Raw genomic sequence first — 14,350 nt, forward strand, 5'->3', positions numbered from 1 at the left:
AGAGGTCATCACATCTACTCACAATGTACACAGTTATAATGGTTGGAAATCATCATCATATGGAAGTGGAGAAATAAATGTATCAAAGGTGAATGGTGTGTGTTCCTTAGAAACCTTTTTTGGTACCATTGATGTGTAATAGGGATTATATATATATATATATTCAAATCCAACTAAAACTACTCTCCAAAAGAGAACTGCTATTGAGTTTGTGCTCTGAAGAATGTCCATTAAGTAAAATGCCTTTTCTTGGCTGAGGGGAAAAATATAAATGACATTTACACCTTTGCACCACACACGCACAGGCATCTTCCACTGCTGAGTGTGCTCGTTGAAGATTCTGCAGACCACTTTCTTTTGTTAAACCTTCATCTGGATCAAGTGAAACCAATCACTATCAATGGTCAGATCTGCTTTAGCTCTATTCTAGACTATTATCAAGGTCTGCCCCCTGTTAATTTATATTATAGTTCTAATCATTTTTGCTGCAGACATATAGGCCTATGCTTCTATGAATGCAATCTTTAAAATGTACACACACAAAAAATCAGTAGGTTATTTTTTGAAAGTTATTCCATAGTGCAAAAAAACAATATCATTACTGTTTATTAAATATTTAGTTCTGTATGTGCTTTAGTTCAGCACATACAAGTCGATTGGGCGATGGGCATGAATGGCAAAATTAATCTTAATAGCATCAACCTTTCATGGATCCACAATTAATAATGTGCGCGTGTTGCACTTTTACCTAAAATAAATAACCTATTGCTAAGGACCATGTCAACGTAACACTTCAAATCTGTAAACAAGTTAGGTTTTTGACACCAACAAAACCGTGAGAAACGTTTTCTATTAGACTCTGAGAACTTATAGCTGAGAACTTAGAAGTTACACATTTTCCCCAGTTTCCTCAGAATGAATTGGGGTGACGAATGTAGAAGTACTATGTCACTACGTTGACCATAGGCCTACTACAGGCCCTATAGGTCAGCTGGTATTATGTGATTAGTCGCCGAACGTCCCACGCGCTCCGCAGTGCCGTGCGCACGCAGCGCCTGGCTGTGCCTCTCTCTCTCTGCGCGCTCAACCCTCACAGATCTCTACAGCTGCGGTCCGTGAGCTTTATGTACTCACTTTCGCCTCCTGCCTGCCTAACAGAGCGCTGTGCCCACGCGGTCCGGGCTCATGTAGCCGTGTCCCCTGCTCAGGATGAAGCCTCACACTTTCCTTTGCTCCCTATCGTTGGTTTTAGCCTCTCTAATGACAGGTGAGTAATGCCGTTGTAGCCTACTTTATTAAATTAATAACTTGTTGCTTTGTTTCGAAAAAACAAAACGCTTGCTTAGACTTTCACTAAAATTGTAGTGTGTATGCCTACTTGTTAGTTTTTCTGTCACTGATATTAATCACAGTGTTATAACTGCTTGTTTCTCTGACACAAATTTGACCCACAGGTGCGTTTGGTTCAGAGGCTGAACACAAGCTGTTCTCTGTGATATTCTCCAAATATAATCAGTTCATACGGCCCGTGGAGAATGTGTCTGACCCTGTTATTGTGCAGTTTGAGGTATCCATGTCACAGCTGGTCAAAGTGGTAAGCAATGCCCTTTCACTTTGTTGGGGGTTAGTTTGAATCAACCTGAGATAGCCTTTAGTGTACAATCTGCACGAGTGTGTCTATTACCAAGGTGGAAAATGTAAACTGTTACCCTGCCTCTATCCATCACACTCTCATGGAGTTTGTATCAGACAAGCTTGGCAGGCAAATTGCTCTATAGCTTTATAATGACAAAAGGTTATAATACAGTAATAGATCTGTGCTTTTTTTGCTTTATGATTTGGCAGAACATTATACACTATCCTCCTGCGCTGCAGCGTATATTCAGGCGTGGGACCTGCCCAATGGATTGTGTTTGACAGGCTGTATAATATGAACTTTTCAAAAAACAAATGAAAAGGACCCAATAATGAGACTGAAAGTGTATTTCGCTATGTAGGTACTAGCGTTATGATCTTCTAAAAATTTGACTATTTATTTATCAAGGCTAAATTTGTCTTGTCTTGTATTGAATATCTGTCCTTGACAAGATGGTGACAAACGCAAAAACAGTATTCTGTCGCTTGCACAGTTAATGGCTCTTTGCAGCACTGATGGATGGCCATTGTCGCCATACCACACCTGATGCCCCTAACCAACTCCTATCAATACAGCAGGGCTACATCGGCTCATCAAGGCTATAAAAAAAGCTCATCTACGCAAGCACCATTACCCATCACTGCACAATCAGACCAGTACAAAACATTGCAATAGGTCGGTGGCAGTTATGAAAACATCAGGGTTTGTAACCAATTCAGAAACTTGTCTCATCTGAAATGGGATTTCCTGGTAGCTTATGGAAAAATAAGGTATTTTCTTGAATTTCAGGCTATAGATACATAACCTGTATTTGTGCATTAGTTTGATGAACACATGTTTGCATGCGCGAGTCTCATGTATGTTCATTAACATGCACTGCCTCAGCCAAATAAGCAAATAAATAGATAAAATACAATATTTTGATTGAAAAGTACAATTTCCATATTTGAATAGACTAAATAGGCGGAAATCAATTGCATTCTGCCTGGTTCTCGCTCTCATTTGTATTACGCTCATGCTGTTTTGGACTCATGTGGGCCTCTTTCAACTGTGTGACTCATAAATCTCAGTTCTTAGATTAAAAAACTGAATCAAAACCTTTTCTTCTCTTTATTTCAGGATGCGGTGAATCAAATCATGGAGACCAATCTTTGGCTGAGGCATGTAAGTTTAGTGTGTGTACAAATGGACCTTGACCAAGGTTAGGTATGGATCCAAGTGTCTGTCATAGATGATTGTTCTCGGCCAGACAGATATCTTGAATTATTCATGAATCAAGCTTTTTAAACATTTATTGATTCCTGAGTTCTTAATAAAACACACACACAAAGCTAAACATAGACTATTTTTCTTACAATTTATAAGTCTTTTGGCACAATCTAAAGCTTTGAGTACAACACCAAGCTCGAAGACTACACTGTATTTCAGCTTTCATTAAAAGTACTGCTTTGTGGAAATTAAGTTCCTGTTTTCAGTGGCTCATAACTCATAGTTGCTATGGCTTCACATCAAAAAAGAGAGACAGAAGATACCTTTTCCCCACAAGCTATTTTAATCTAGCATTTTATTGTTTTCCTATAATTAAGTATGTTACTGCTCTGAGGTTGGTTTATGAGTCTCATGGGGATCATTTGTTTTAAAAAGAACCTCACACACCAGCAGCTTAAAGGTCCATGAAACACATTGCAAATCATATTTTGGTTACAACACTTAACCGTTTATCATAGCTCACCATTACCAGAGAATGTCTGTTGTAAAGTACAAAGAATGCATTATCAGTCAAATCCAAATCCAGTTTTCACGTTGCATCTTTTTTTAAGATATGGAATGATTACAAACTTCGATGGAATCCTAAAGAGTTCGGAGGTGTGGAGTTCATCAGAGTTCCATCCAGCCGAATTTGGAAACCAGACATTGTTCTTTACAACAAGTAAGCTTTCTACGTATACTTGAAAGCTGGCTCAAGCACATCATTGATCTTTAGGTGTTTTACTTGCTAATTAAGGAGAACATGATTGGTGATGACAAAATGATTCAGATCTTGATTGATTAATCCACCTTTCTCTTGGCAGTGCGGTTGGGGATTTTCAGGTTGACGACAAAACCAAAGCGCTTCTTCGCTACAACGGTGACGTGACCTGGATCCCGCCCGCCATTTTCAAAAGCTCCTGTAAGATCGACGTCACTTACTTTCCCTTTGACTACCAAAACTGCACCATGAAGTTCGGCTCGTGGACCTACGACAAGGCTAAGATCGACCTGGTTCTGATCGGATCCACGATCAACCTGAAAGACTTCTGGGAGACCGGGGAGTGGATCATCATTGATGCCCCTGGCTACAAACATGACATCAAATACAACTGCTGTGAGGAGATTTACCCAGATATAACGTATTCCTTGTACATCCGGCGACTTCCGCTTTTCTATACCATCAACATGATCATCCCTTGTCTCCTAATCTCTTTCCTTACTGTCTTAGTTTTCTACTTACCCTCTGACTGCGGAGAAAAAGTCACTTTGTGCATTTCTGTCCTTCTCTCCTTAACTGTCTTCCTATTGGTTATAACTGAAACAATCCCTTCAACTTCTTTAGTCATTCCTCTGATTGGTGAATACCTCCTTTTTACTATGATCTTCGTCACGCTCTCCATTGTAATCACCGTCTTTGTCCTTAACGTTCACTATCGCACGCCCAAAACCCATACAATCCCGCGCTGGGTCCGGACTGTCTTTTTGAGTCTCCTTCCCAAGATAATGTTCATGACCAGACCAGAAAGAGACCCAGATACAGTGACAGTGTCCGGCGACAATAATCAGCATTTAAAATCATGTGCAATACATTCGGGGGCGACACTGCAAAAGAAGCATAAACCTCAAGCTCTTGTTTGCAGTGTTGTGTCCAGCCTCGCTCACAGGCAACGGATCCTCAACAACACAGAGTTGTCCAGTCTGAACAACCTCAATGGACCGCCGGGCAAAAACACCGGGGCCGGGACGTTGGGCCGTGAGGACAGGTTTAACCCTTGTTGGCACCAGAGGACAAGCAAACTGCCCGAGGACTCTGGAGGCGGGAGCGCGGGTTTGGGATTGGCCGGTCAGGGGGTGCTGACCGGAGGCGGCGGTGCTGCCGGGACGACAGCGGGCAGTCAGTGCTCCAGCTCGGAATCGCTGGACGGTGGTCTGATGTCTCTGCTGCCAATCTCGCCAGAAGTCAGAGAGGCCATTGAGAGCGTCCAATACATAGCGGAGAATATGAGGCTACAGAATGAAGCAAAGGAGGTGAGTGTGGAGGGTGGAGCAAGGTGAGTTAATGTTGCAGAAAAAGGAAAAGGAAAAAGAAAAAGAAAAAACCTTTACAGGCTTGTGGAGCAAATGTTATTAAAAAGAAGAAACCCTAAATTTGCAATAAAAAAATAGGTTAGGGTGATATGGCCTAAAAACTATATCACGATATAAAAAAGAAATATCACGATAACGATACATCTGAAAATATAATTGACAATGGACAAATTACAGCCTTGCGCCTATTGGGAAGTTTAATTCAGTGATTATTTCTTTATATTTTTCTAACGGCATACTAATTTCCTTGTAAATATGATCGTCTCAATCAGTTTACATCCTTCATTTCATTTTACTTTTCAAGCACCTGTCCCCGTGTTCTATAGTTTGTGTTTATGCTGCTCTGATGGAGCTGAGCGTAACGTAAATGATATCGATATAAAAAATTACGACATTATGTTGTGATAACGATATGCGATACGATATGGCCCACCCCTAATGAAAACAACAACAAAAAACATAGTTGTATTAAAGGGTTTTGAGTTAAATCTGGGGTACCTTCAAACAATGAATTTTTGTCCCAAACCTCATTTCTAGCTCTCACAATCCCTTCTGCTCATCAAGTGTTGAGGGGAATAAATGATATGCACGTTTCGCGCCTGTGTACGGCTTTGAGCGGTAGCAAAGTGAAGCAGGGGGGAACACCCCAAAATAAATGGCACTCATTTAGATTCATAAAATGTTTGGTGAAGACCAGGCAACAAGGTCTGTTTCTTTTTGTTGCTGTGTTTACAATGTAGCAAAAATACATGTACTCTACAACAACAAAACATCGAGTTTAGCTTTAAGAGTTAAGGTGTGCACTTTACGTTCACTCTTGATATCAAGGGTGATCCTATCATTTCTCTTTTTACTATATTTTTATTCATATTTCAAGACATTTTTTTTTTTTACAATAACATGTTACTTTCATTATGAACCCTGACAAAGGTTATACTGGTCTGGCTTTTGTGAGATGTAAGGATGGCTTATGAGAAGAGCATATATCCCTAAACAAGCATATCACTGGCCCTACTGTACGTCATTGTGATGAGAGGACATGGCACCAGTCAGTGCATACTATAGTTTTGCCTGTAATTGCTTTTTTTTTTTTTAAAGCATTTGTGCTATATTTTTGACATTATTTTTTTATATATTTCCAGGTTCAAGACGACTGGAAGTATGTTGCCATGGTTATCGACAGGATCTTCCTTTGGGTTTTCGTCCTTGTGTGTATCCTGGGAACTGCCGGCCTCTTCCTACAGCCGCTGCTGCTGGGAGAGGATATTTAAATAACTTTTACTAAACTAAAACTCAGACCGTTACACTGTACACTTGTGAATTTCTCCCAAGGCAAGCTAATGCACTCCATCAGTAAATACTCACCTCTATTGTGCTTGTTCACAAAAAAAAAATATTTTTATTTTTAATTACTCAGAGTAAGCACTATGGAAGCAGGTGTAGCACAGTAGTGGATAAAAAAAGAAAACATTTGTTTTATGTTAAAGTCAGTTAGACCATGATTCAAGGGCGCCATCTTGTGGTGGACCAGTGCGATGTTTTTCTTGCCGTGTTTCCTGTTTTTACATTTTACTAATTCAACGTTTATGTGCATTTGGTTTGCTTTTATTACGCAAATATATTCTGTAAATAAAAAATAGCATTTTATTTGAAAATAAATCAAATCGTTTGAAAAAATTATATTGAATTATTTGGCAATATTTTATGAGCAATTTCAGAAAATGAATCCCTCCTTCCCAGTCGGGCTAACTCAGCTCCCTTTGCCTCCATCCTAATAAAAATCAGTACTGAAGCTTGCAGAATGGGAGATTATTGGCTTCGTCCTCTTTCTTATCTCACAGATTTTCAAGAATACGTTTGTGGTTTTCATATGCTAACTTCTGCTATTTCTCACCATATTAACGGATATGAATATGATCACAGATACTACTGGAAACACACCTTTGTAGAGCAACTGTGTTTGAGTTTGTTCAGTATGTGTTGCCTACTTCCAATGCTGGAACTGAGATAAACATTATAAAAATAATGACATGTTAAGTACAGAAGCTTTTTATTTCAGTCCTCTGCAAATACCTGTTCCGTGTTTAACGTCATCAGGCCCTGTGAGGGATTATTTCTGGTTCCCACTCACTTTCACTTTGCTTGAGACTTGAACAGTGTGCTGCTGTGGTGGTCACATTGTCTCATATTAGCACAATGAATATATTCACATTTCTCTTATGTAAGTATTTTTTCATTTGCCTTTCTGTGAAATGTTCAAATCAGCAAAATATATGAGTTTTAGTAGTTAATTTTCTCATTGTCTATATTGAAGGCATTTTGGTCAATGTGGTGAAAAGCCAGTCTAGCGGTAAGCCTCCTTTTATTTTGTGTTGAATGACTTTTTCTGAGCATAGACCTCTCTCTCTATATTCACCTTCATTGCATTTTTGTTCAGATATTGTTCGTGGGAAGATTCTGGCCCCACAGAAAACACTGACTGAGAGCAGTGATCTTTTTGTGACTTGCAGCACATTTGGATCCAAGAAACACTCTGATGTCATTGTGTATTTATGTATTAATGGAATAGGAGTGATGAAAAGAATACAAAAAGTGGATGACATTGAGACTATATTTAAAATAAACAGAGTTACTCCAAAAGACAGTGGAAATTACAGCTGTGTGTACTCGGCAAAGGAGTATGAACCTTCTGCAGTCAAAGCAAGAGGAAACAAAATCATAGAGATTTATGTAATAGGTTGGTAACTATATTTGCCGTAAGTTGTACAACTTATTCATATGGTGAATTCAGGAAGTATTCATTTCCCTCTTTCTATAGCTATGTGATGTTGAAATCTGATACTGAAAAGGTTTACTGAGAGTGCAAAGGGTGTGTTTATCAGAGCTACAATTTTATGAATTTTCAAGGCACAATTATGGGGTTTGAATTGTGAAACATGGATTTTTCCATCTATGTTTTTCCCAAAACTTTTTATATTTCCATGTTTAGTTATAGGGTAGTCAGTGTAGAATTTTTACCAGTAGAAAAGATTCTTCTATGAAAGAAAATGTACTTTTTAAATCCACTGTAAATTCACTATTTTATTTTTTACATCAAAGCTTTCAAATTATCTTCTGCTTAATTTCTTTCTGTCTGTTCATCCGGACATGACATGTGTTTGTCCTTTTCACCGTTTTAAAATCAGCTATATTTATGCCCTGTGAGGTAACTGATGTTGTAATAATGGGCTATACAAAAAACATTTCATTTGATTAACTTCAATCTCTCTTGCAGAAAACTTTGCCCCAGCCCATCTTTTACTCTCTGGTGCATCTACTGTCATCCATGGAGCAGAAATTGAACTTTTATGTTCACTTTCGTACGTTCTGCAAACTCTCGGAGGCTGTGGTAGTGTTCAGTCCTACCTGATACGAGATGGAGTCGTTTGCCAAGTGCAGGGGTTTGATGTCAAGCGGAGGGAGGCCAGATTTGTGGTGCAAAATGCTGTGCCAAGAGATTCGGGACAATACAGCTGCGTGGTTCGGCCTTCTCAGTGCTTTGGGGAGGATGAGGAAAGGCTTACAGGGAATAATGAGATAGTTCTTCAGGTCAATGGTGAGTTGACAAGGCAAATATCAAATTTAACAAAAGAAAAATCCATGCACTTCTATTTTTACAATTATCCCGACAAATTGAGCAAAACACTTAGCCAAATCAGAGCCAAACTCTTTGCGAACAAGCCCTAAGAAAAAAAAGAAGATCTCTGGCAAGGATAATATTAAAGGGCTAACGAATTCAAACATCGTAGGAGCAACCCATATCAAGGACTTGTTTGCCACATCAAGTAAAATGAAGAGCTCATTTTAAAAAGTAATGGAATCAATAATTGTGTGTTTATTTTTTTCATTTCCTCTTTAGAAGTGTTCCCTCTGAGACTAACTCTGTACTCAATAGCGGCAGCGATGTTGCTTCTGGGGATTGGCCTTTGGAAAATCTATAGAAGAGGTACCGAATGCTAAATCTTTGTTTGTTTGTTTTTCATTGATTTTAATCTGAGCTTGTTTGTCCTGAACAATTATGGCCATTTCATGGTGAGGCATTATTTTCTGGAACAATGCATTAATTCACCAAAAGGAATTTACTGTTTTATTTCTGACAGTGCAAAGCGCCCCCAAACCAATGGCAACGCAGTAGAGCTGACTTGATCCTTGTTTATGAGTTACCCTCTCAAGGTATTTGTAATTTTGTAACATTTGAACCTCTCACGATGTTGGTCATAAAATTGTCTGTAGATGTAGATCTGCTGATGTGCTTCTCATTGCTTGTAACAGGAAATCCTGTTACTAATTCTTTTACGAACAACATCTATTCTAAGTTTGTAGTCGATTCTGAGAATACCATAACTTAAGATCAAAATACTGTTCTTCACAACCACAGGTTCGTCAGATGAAAACACCAGTGAACAGGGCCGGCCCAGCCTATAAGCAGACTAAGCAACTGCTTAGGGCCCCAAGGCAAGCGGGGTCCCCCAAGAAATGAAAAAACAACAATGTAGTGAAAACTGCAGTACAATAAACAAAATAATGAGATTCTCTTTATTTAGCCTAGCCTAGCTAAATCTACATTGCCTTAAGTTATTTTTTTGAATTGTTCATGTTGGGAAATGTGCTTAGTTAATGTCGTCTTAAAGGAAGCTTCCCTTCAAGATGTGAATAAAGAAGTTAAATATAATTTGAGCACAGGACCATGCCCTATAAGAGCACAATCATCAATTTTGAGCCTGATCAGCACAAGTTTAATGAGGGGCCCCATGTCAAATCATGACCCACTATATGCCACGTGCAACAAGAGCAATGACTTGGTGGCGACAGTGGTGCAGTTGGTAGAGTGGGTCGTCTTGTTATCGGATGGTTGAGAGTTCGATTTCTAGCTCCCGTGAAAATGCACACTGTTGTTGTGTCCTTTGGGAAGACACTTCACCCTACAATGTAATTGTTTATGGAGAGTGTACAGATCCTTGTCATGGTGCTTTTAAAACACTGCCACTAGAGGGAACTATTAATACAGCATTTAGTGTAATCAAATAGGCCTTCCCACTTGTATTATTCCATCACAAATAGAATAAATTGCAGGATTCAAGACGGACTAACTATTTAATGAGACTTTTCCGTCTTCTTCTTTTTCTCCGCACATGCATGCAAGACTGGTCAGATAGGACTTCCTTGACACTATTGAGAAATTTATCTTCATCAAATGTGGACAGTGTAAGGATTTTTGCTCCTCCCCTTTCTTTAAGATGCAGTAAGTTGTCATTCTGGTCAACACAGGTATACCTACTACAGGGACTCCGTGATAAAGAGCTTCTTGAAATCCATTTGTTCCTGTGAGCCCATCTTGTGGTGGACCAGTGCATCTGAGATGTTTTTCTTGCCGTGTTGTCTGTTTTTACATGTCACTAATTCAACGTGTATGTGCATTTGGTTTGCTTTTATTTTGCAAATATATTCTGTAAATAAAAACTAGCATTTTACTTGAAAATAAATCAAATCGTTTGAACAAATTATATTGAATTATTTGGTCATATTTCATGAGCAATTTCAGAAAATGAATCCCTCCTTCCCAGTGGAGCTAACTCAGCTCCCTTTGCCTCCATCCTAATCAAAATCAGCACTGAAGCTTGCAGAATGGGAGATTATTGGCTTCGTCCTCTTTCTTATCTCACAGATTTTCATAAATACGTTTGTGGCTTTCATATGCTAACTTCTGCTATTTCTCACCATATTAACGGATATGAATATGATCACAGATACTACTGGAAACAGCCTACTTCCAATGCAGAACAGTTTATTGGCAGTACATAAAATTTGATTTAAAGCACAGAGTGCAAATGAAATCCCTTCAGTTGACAGTAAACATGCATAGACATCTTAATGTAGATAGTGAATTAAATAAAATGACAGTAAAAACCTACTATATATGAAGAAATGGAACTTAGTTAAACATTATAAAAATAATGACATGTTAAGTACAGAAGCCTTTTATTTCTGTCCTCTGCAAATACCTGTTCCGTGTTTAACGTCATCAGGCCCTGTGAGGGATTATTTCTGGTTCCCACTCACTTTCACTTTGCTTGAGACTTGAACAGTGTGCTGCTGTGGTGGTCGCAGTGTCTCAAATTAGCACAATGAATATATTCACATTTCTCATATGTAAGTATTTTTTCATTTGCCTTTCTGTGATATTTATATGAGTTTTAATTGTCTCATTGTTTAAATTGAAGGCATTTTGGTCAATGTGGTGAAAAGCCAGTCTAGCGGTAAGCCTTTCTTCCCTTTATTTTATGTTATGTTATTGTTTTCTGAGCATAGACCTCTCTCTCTATATTCACCTTCATTGCATTTTTGTTCAGATATCGTTCGTGCGAAGATTCTGGCCTCACAGAAAACACTGAGTGAGAAGAGTGATCTTTATGTGACTTGCAGCACATTTGGATCCAAGAAACACTCAGATGTCACTGTGTATTTATGTCATAATGGAATAGGAGTGATGAAACAAATACAAAAAGTGGATGACAGCGACACTCCATTTATAATATACAGAGTTACTCCAAAAGACAGTGGAAATTACAGCTGTGTGTACTCGGCAAAGGAGTATGAACCTTCTGCAGTCAAAGCAAGAGGAAACAAAATCATAGAGATTCGTGTAATAGGTTGGTAACTATATTTACCCTAACTTATTCAAACGGTGAGTTCAGGGAGTATTCATTTCCCTCTTTTTAAATCTACGTCATGTTAAAGTCTGATACTGAAAAAGTTTACTGAGAGTGCAAAGAGTGTGTTTATCAGAGCTACAAGTTTATTTATGTTCACTTCAAGGCACAATTATAGAAAAAATGTACCCTTATGTTTTAACTGAAACCTTTTACATTTCTATGTGCAATTATAGGGTAATCAGTGTAGAATTTTATACCAGTAGAAAAGATTCTTCTTCTTTAATCTGATGTTGTGATAATGGGCTATACAAAAACAATTTCATTTGATTTCATTTCGATCTCTCTTGCAGAAAACTTTGCCCCAGCCCATCTTTTACTCTCTGGTGCATCTACTGTTAGCCATGGAGCAGAAATTGAACTTTTATGTTCACTTCCATATATTCTGCAAACTCTCGGAGGCTGTGGCAGTGTTCAGTCCTACCTCATGCGGGATGGAGTCGTTTGCCAAGTGCAGGGGTTTGATGTCGAGCGGAGGGAGGCCAGATTTGTGGTGAAAGATGCTGTGCCGAGAGATTCGGGACAATACAGCTGCGTGGTTCGGCCTTCTCAGTGCTTTGGGGAGGATGAGGAAAGGCTTACAGGGAATAATGAGGTAGTTCTTCAGGTCAATGGTGAGTTGACAAGGCAAATAAAAAACAGAAAGAAAAATCTATGCACTTCTACTTTTTAACAATACTTTCAATTGTCTATACAAATTGATCAGAGCCATAGCTCAGACAGGGATATTTACTTCTTAACCTACACCATAACTCTCCAGTTCAGCTTTACCCAGATCTAAAAATGTTACAGCCAACTGGCCAAAGTAATGCCTCATTTGAAAGCTAGGATCTTTTTCCTCACATTGATGCCACATTGTCATATTTTTTAAACTAATTTTAATAATAATAATCACATTTTCATCACTTTTTTTTTCTCTTTTTCCGTCGATTTTTGGTCACTTTCCTGTTGCTCTTTTGTTGCCTTTTTAACACGTTTTTAAAGAAGCTTTTAGATTTGGGTAAAGCCAAAGTGGAGATGTGAGGGTTAAAGTGCTAACAGCACAAGTACAGCCCATATCAAGGACTTATTTGCCACATAATCTAAAATGAAGCGCTAATTTTGAAAAGCAATGGAATCAAGAATAAAGTGCTAATTTTTTTAAATCTTTTTTTATTTCCTCTTTAGAAGCATTCCCTCTTGGATTAACTCTGTACTCAATAGTGGCAGTGATGTTACTTCTGGGGATTGGCCTTTGGCTTTATAGAAGAGGTACCGAATGCTTAATCCTTGTTCATTTACATTTTCATAGACATTTATATTAATATGAGCTTGTTTGTCCTGAACAGATGAGGTCATTTCATGGTGAGGCATTATTTTCTTGTGGGAAAATGGGAAAATGTTTGCATTAGTTCACCAACAGGAATTTACTGTATTATTTCTGACAGTGCAAAGCGTCCCCAAACCGATGAAAATGCAGTAGAGCTCCAGAGACACACAGAAAGCGAGAGGCAGCTTTCTGATGAACAAGGTTTGAAATATGAAGGATAAACAAATAAATACAGGTGAAACTAGAATGAAATTAGAATATCGTTCAAAAGTTTCAATTTATTTCTGTAATTCAACTTAAAATGTAAAACTTCCATATCATGACTCATTGCATGCAAATATTAGTTACACAGTTTAAGTTGAGTAACAGAAATAAATGCGCTTTTTAACGCTATATTCTTATTTTCCGAGTTTCACCTGTCATATAAAATGGTTTGATAAAATGTGTGTACAACATTCTTGACAATATCCCTGTGTTTGCTCTCTGTAGGCGAATCCTTTGATGAACAAGGTTTGAAATATGAATGATAAACAAATATATAATATAAAATGGTTTGGTAAAATGTGTGTACAAAAATATTGTCAATATCCCTGCGTTTGCGCTCTGTAGGTGAATCCTTTGATGAACCAGAGGATTATGGGTAAAAGTATTAAGCATTAAAAGTATGCTCTCTCTCATTCAGTAAAACAATCTAACAAGGTGACTTTTTCAGGTATCAAAATGTCGAAATTGGTGTTGTCCAAACTTACAATAACTCGGTTCCTGTTTATGATGAGTTACCCTCTCTAGGTAATTGTATTTTTTTAACATTTCAATCTCTCACGATATTGGTTATGAAATTGTCTGTAGATGTAAATCTGGTGATGAGCTTCTCATTGTTTGTAAATGGTTAGTAACAGGAAATCCACATCTATTCTAAGCTTGTAGTCAGGGGTCGACTCTGAGAATACAATAACTGAAGATCAAAATACTGTTCTTCACGACCGCAGGTTCATCAGATGAAAACCCCACTGAACCTCTATATGCCACGTGCAGCAAGGACAATGACTTGGTGTAAAGAAGAGAAATTACACAAATTCTGGTTTGGTTAAGTTTTATTATGAACTTAGCTTTGATTCATTTATATTCATTTGTGTTTTTTGTCAAAGTATTCATACAATGTTCTCCATCTTCACATCATACAAATGTTATTTACTTCCTTTTCTGTAATTAAATTCAATATAGCACTGAATTATAATAATATAACTTCTATGACTATCTGTATCTACTTATAATTTCATCCTAAGATTGCAGTCTTTATTGTGAACCGAGAAATAG

At 38.0% G+C, this 14,350-nt stretch overlaps 2 protein-coding genes and 1 long non-coding RNA gene across 5 annotated transcripts; all 3 read left to right on the forward strand.

The window, feature by feature from the left end:
* Positions 1–1,129: 1,129 nt before the first annotated feature.
* Positions 1,130–6,321, forward strand: chrna3 (cholinergic receptor, nicotinic, alpha 3). The gene is made up of 6 exons (XM_079555336.1): positions 1,130–1,267; positions 1,455–1,594; positions 2,756–2,800; positions 3,457–3,566; positions 3,709–4,915; positions 6,118–6,321. Exons 1-6 carry the CDS (start codon positions 1,210–1,212, stop codon positions 6,244–6,246), a joined length of 1,689 nt encoding a protein of 562 aa, XP_079411462.1. The 5' UTR covers positions 1,130–1,209; the 3' UTR covers positions 6,247–6,321.
* A 968-nt stretch (positions 6,322–7,289) lies between these two features.
* Positions 7,290–8,944, forward strand: LOC306962483. The gene is made up of 4 exons (XR_013792821.1): positions 7,290–7,325; positions 7,413–7,712; positions 8,250–8,570; positions 8,874–8,944. It is a non-coding gene; the product is annotated as an uncharacterized lncRNA (long non-coding RNA).
* A 2,181-nt stretch (positions 8,945–11,125) lies between these two features.
* Positions 11,126–14,324, forward strand: LOC306962039 (uncharacterized protein). 3 transcript variants are annotated; one of them, XM_079555059.1, is made up of 11 exons: positions 11,126–11,164; positions 11,236–11,271; positions 11,438–11,664; positions 12,018–12,338; positions 12,892–12,975; positions 13,053–13,068; positions 13,152–13,234; positions 13,523–13,543; positions 13,643–13,673; positions 13,746–13,822; positions 14,023–14,324. In XM_079555059.1, the coding sequence occupies exons 3-11, from the start codon at positions 11,502–11,504 to the stop codon at positions 14,088–14,090; spliced, it is 864 nt and encodes a 287-aa protein (XP_079411185.1). In that variant the 5' UTR covers positions 11,126–11,164; positions 11,236–11,271; positions 11,438–11,501; the 3' UTR covers positions 14,091–14,324. The 3 variants fall into 3 exon arrangements, with proteins under 3 accessions (XP_079411185.1, XP_079411183.1, XP_079411184.1); XM_079555057.1 differs by having other exon boundaries at positions 11,132–11,164; positions 11,365–11,664; XM_079555058.1 differs by lacking the exons at positions 13,746–13,822; positions 14,023–14,324 and having other exon boundaries at positions 11,132–11,164; positions 11,365–11,664; positions 13,152–13,268; positions 13,643–13,662.
* The last annotated feature ends 26 nt before the right edge of the window (positions 14,325–14,350 follow it).

The sequence above is a fragment of the Gobius niger genome (assembly GCF_951799975.1).
Source record: "Gobius niger genome assembly, chromosome: 4".
Taxonomy (NCBI): Eukaryota; Metazoa; Chordata; class Actinopteri; order Gobiiformes; family Gobiidae; genus Gobius; species Gobius niger.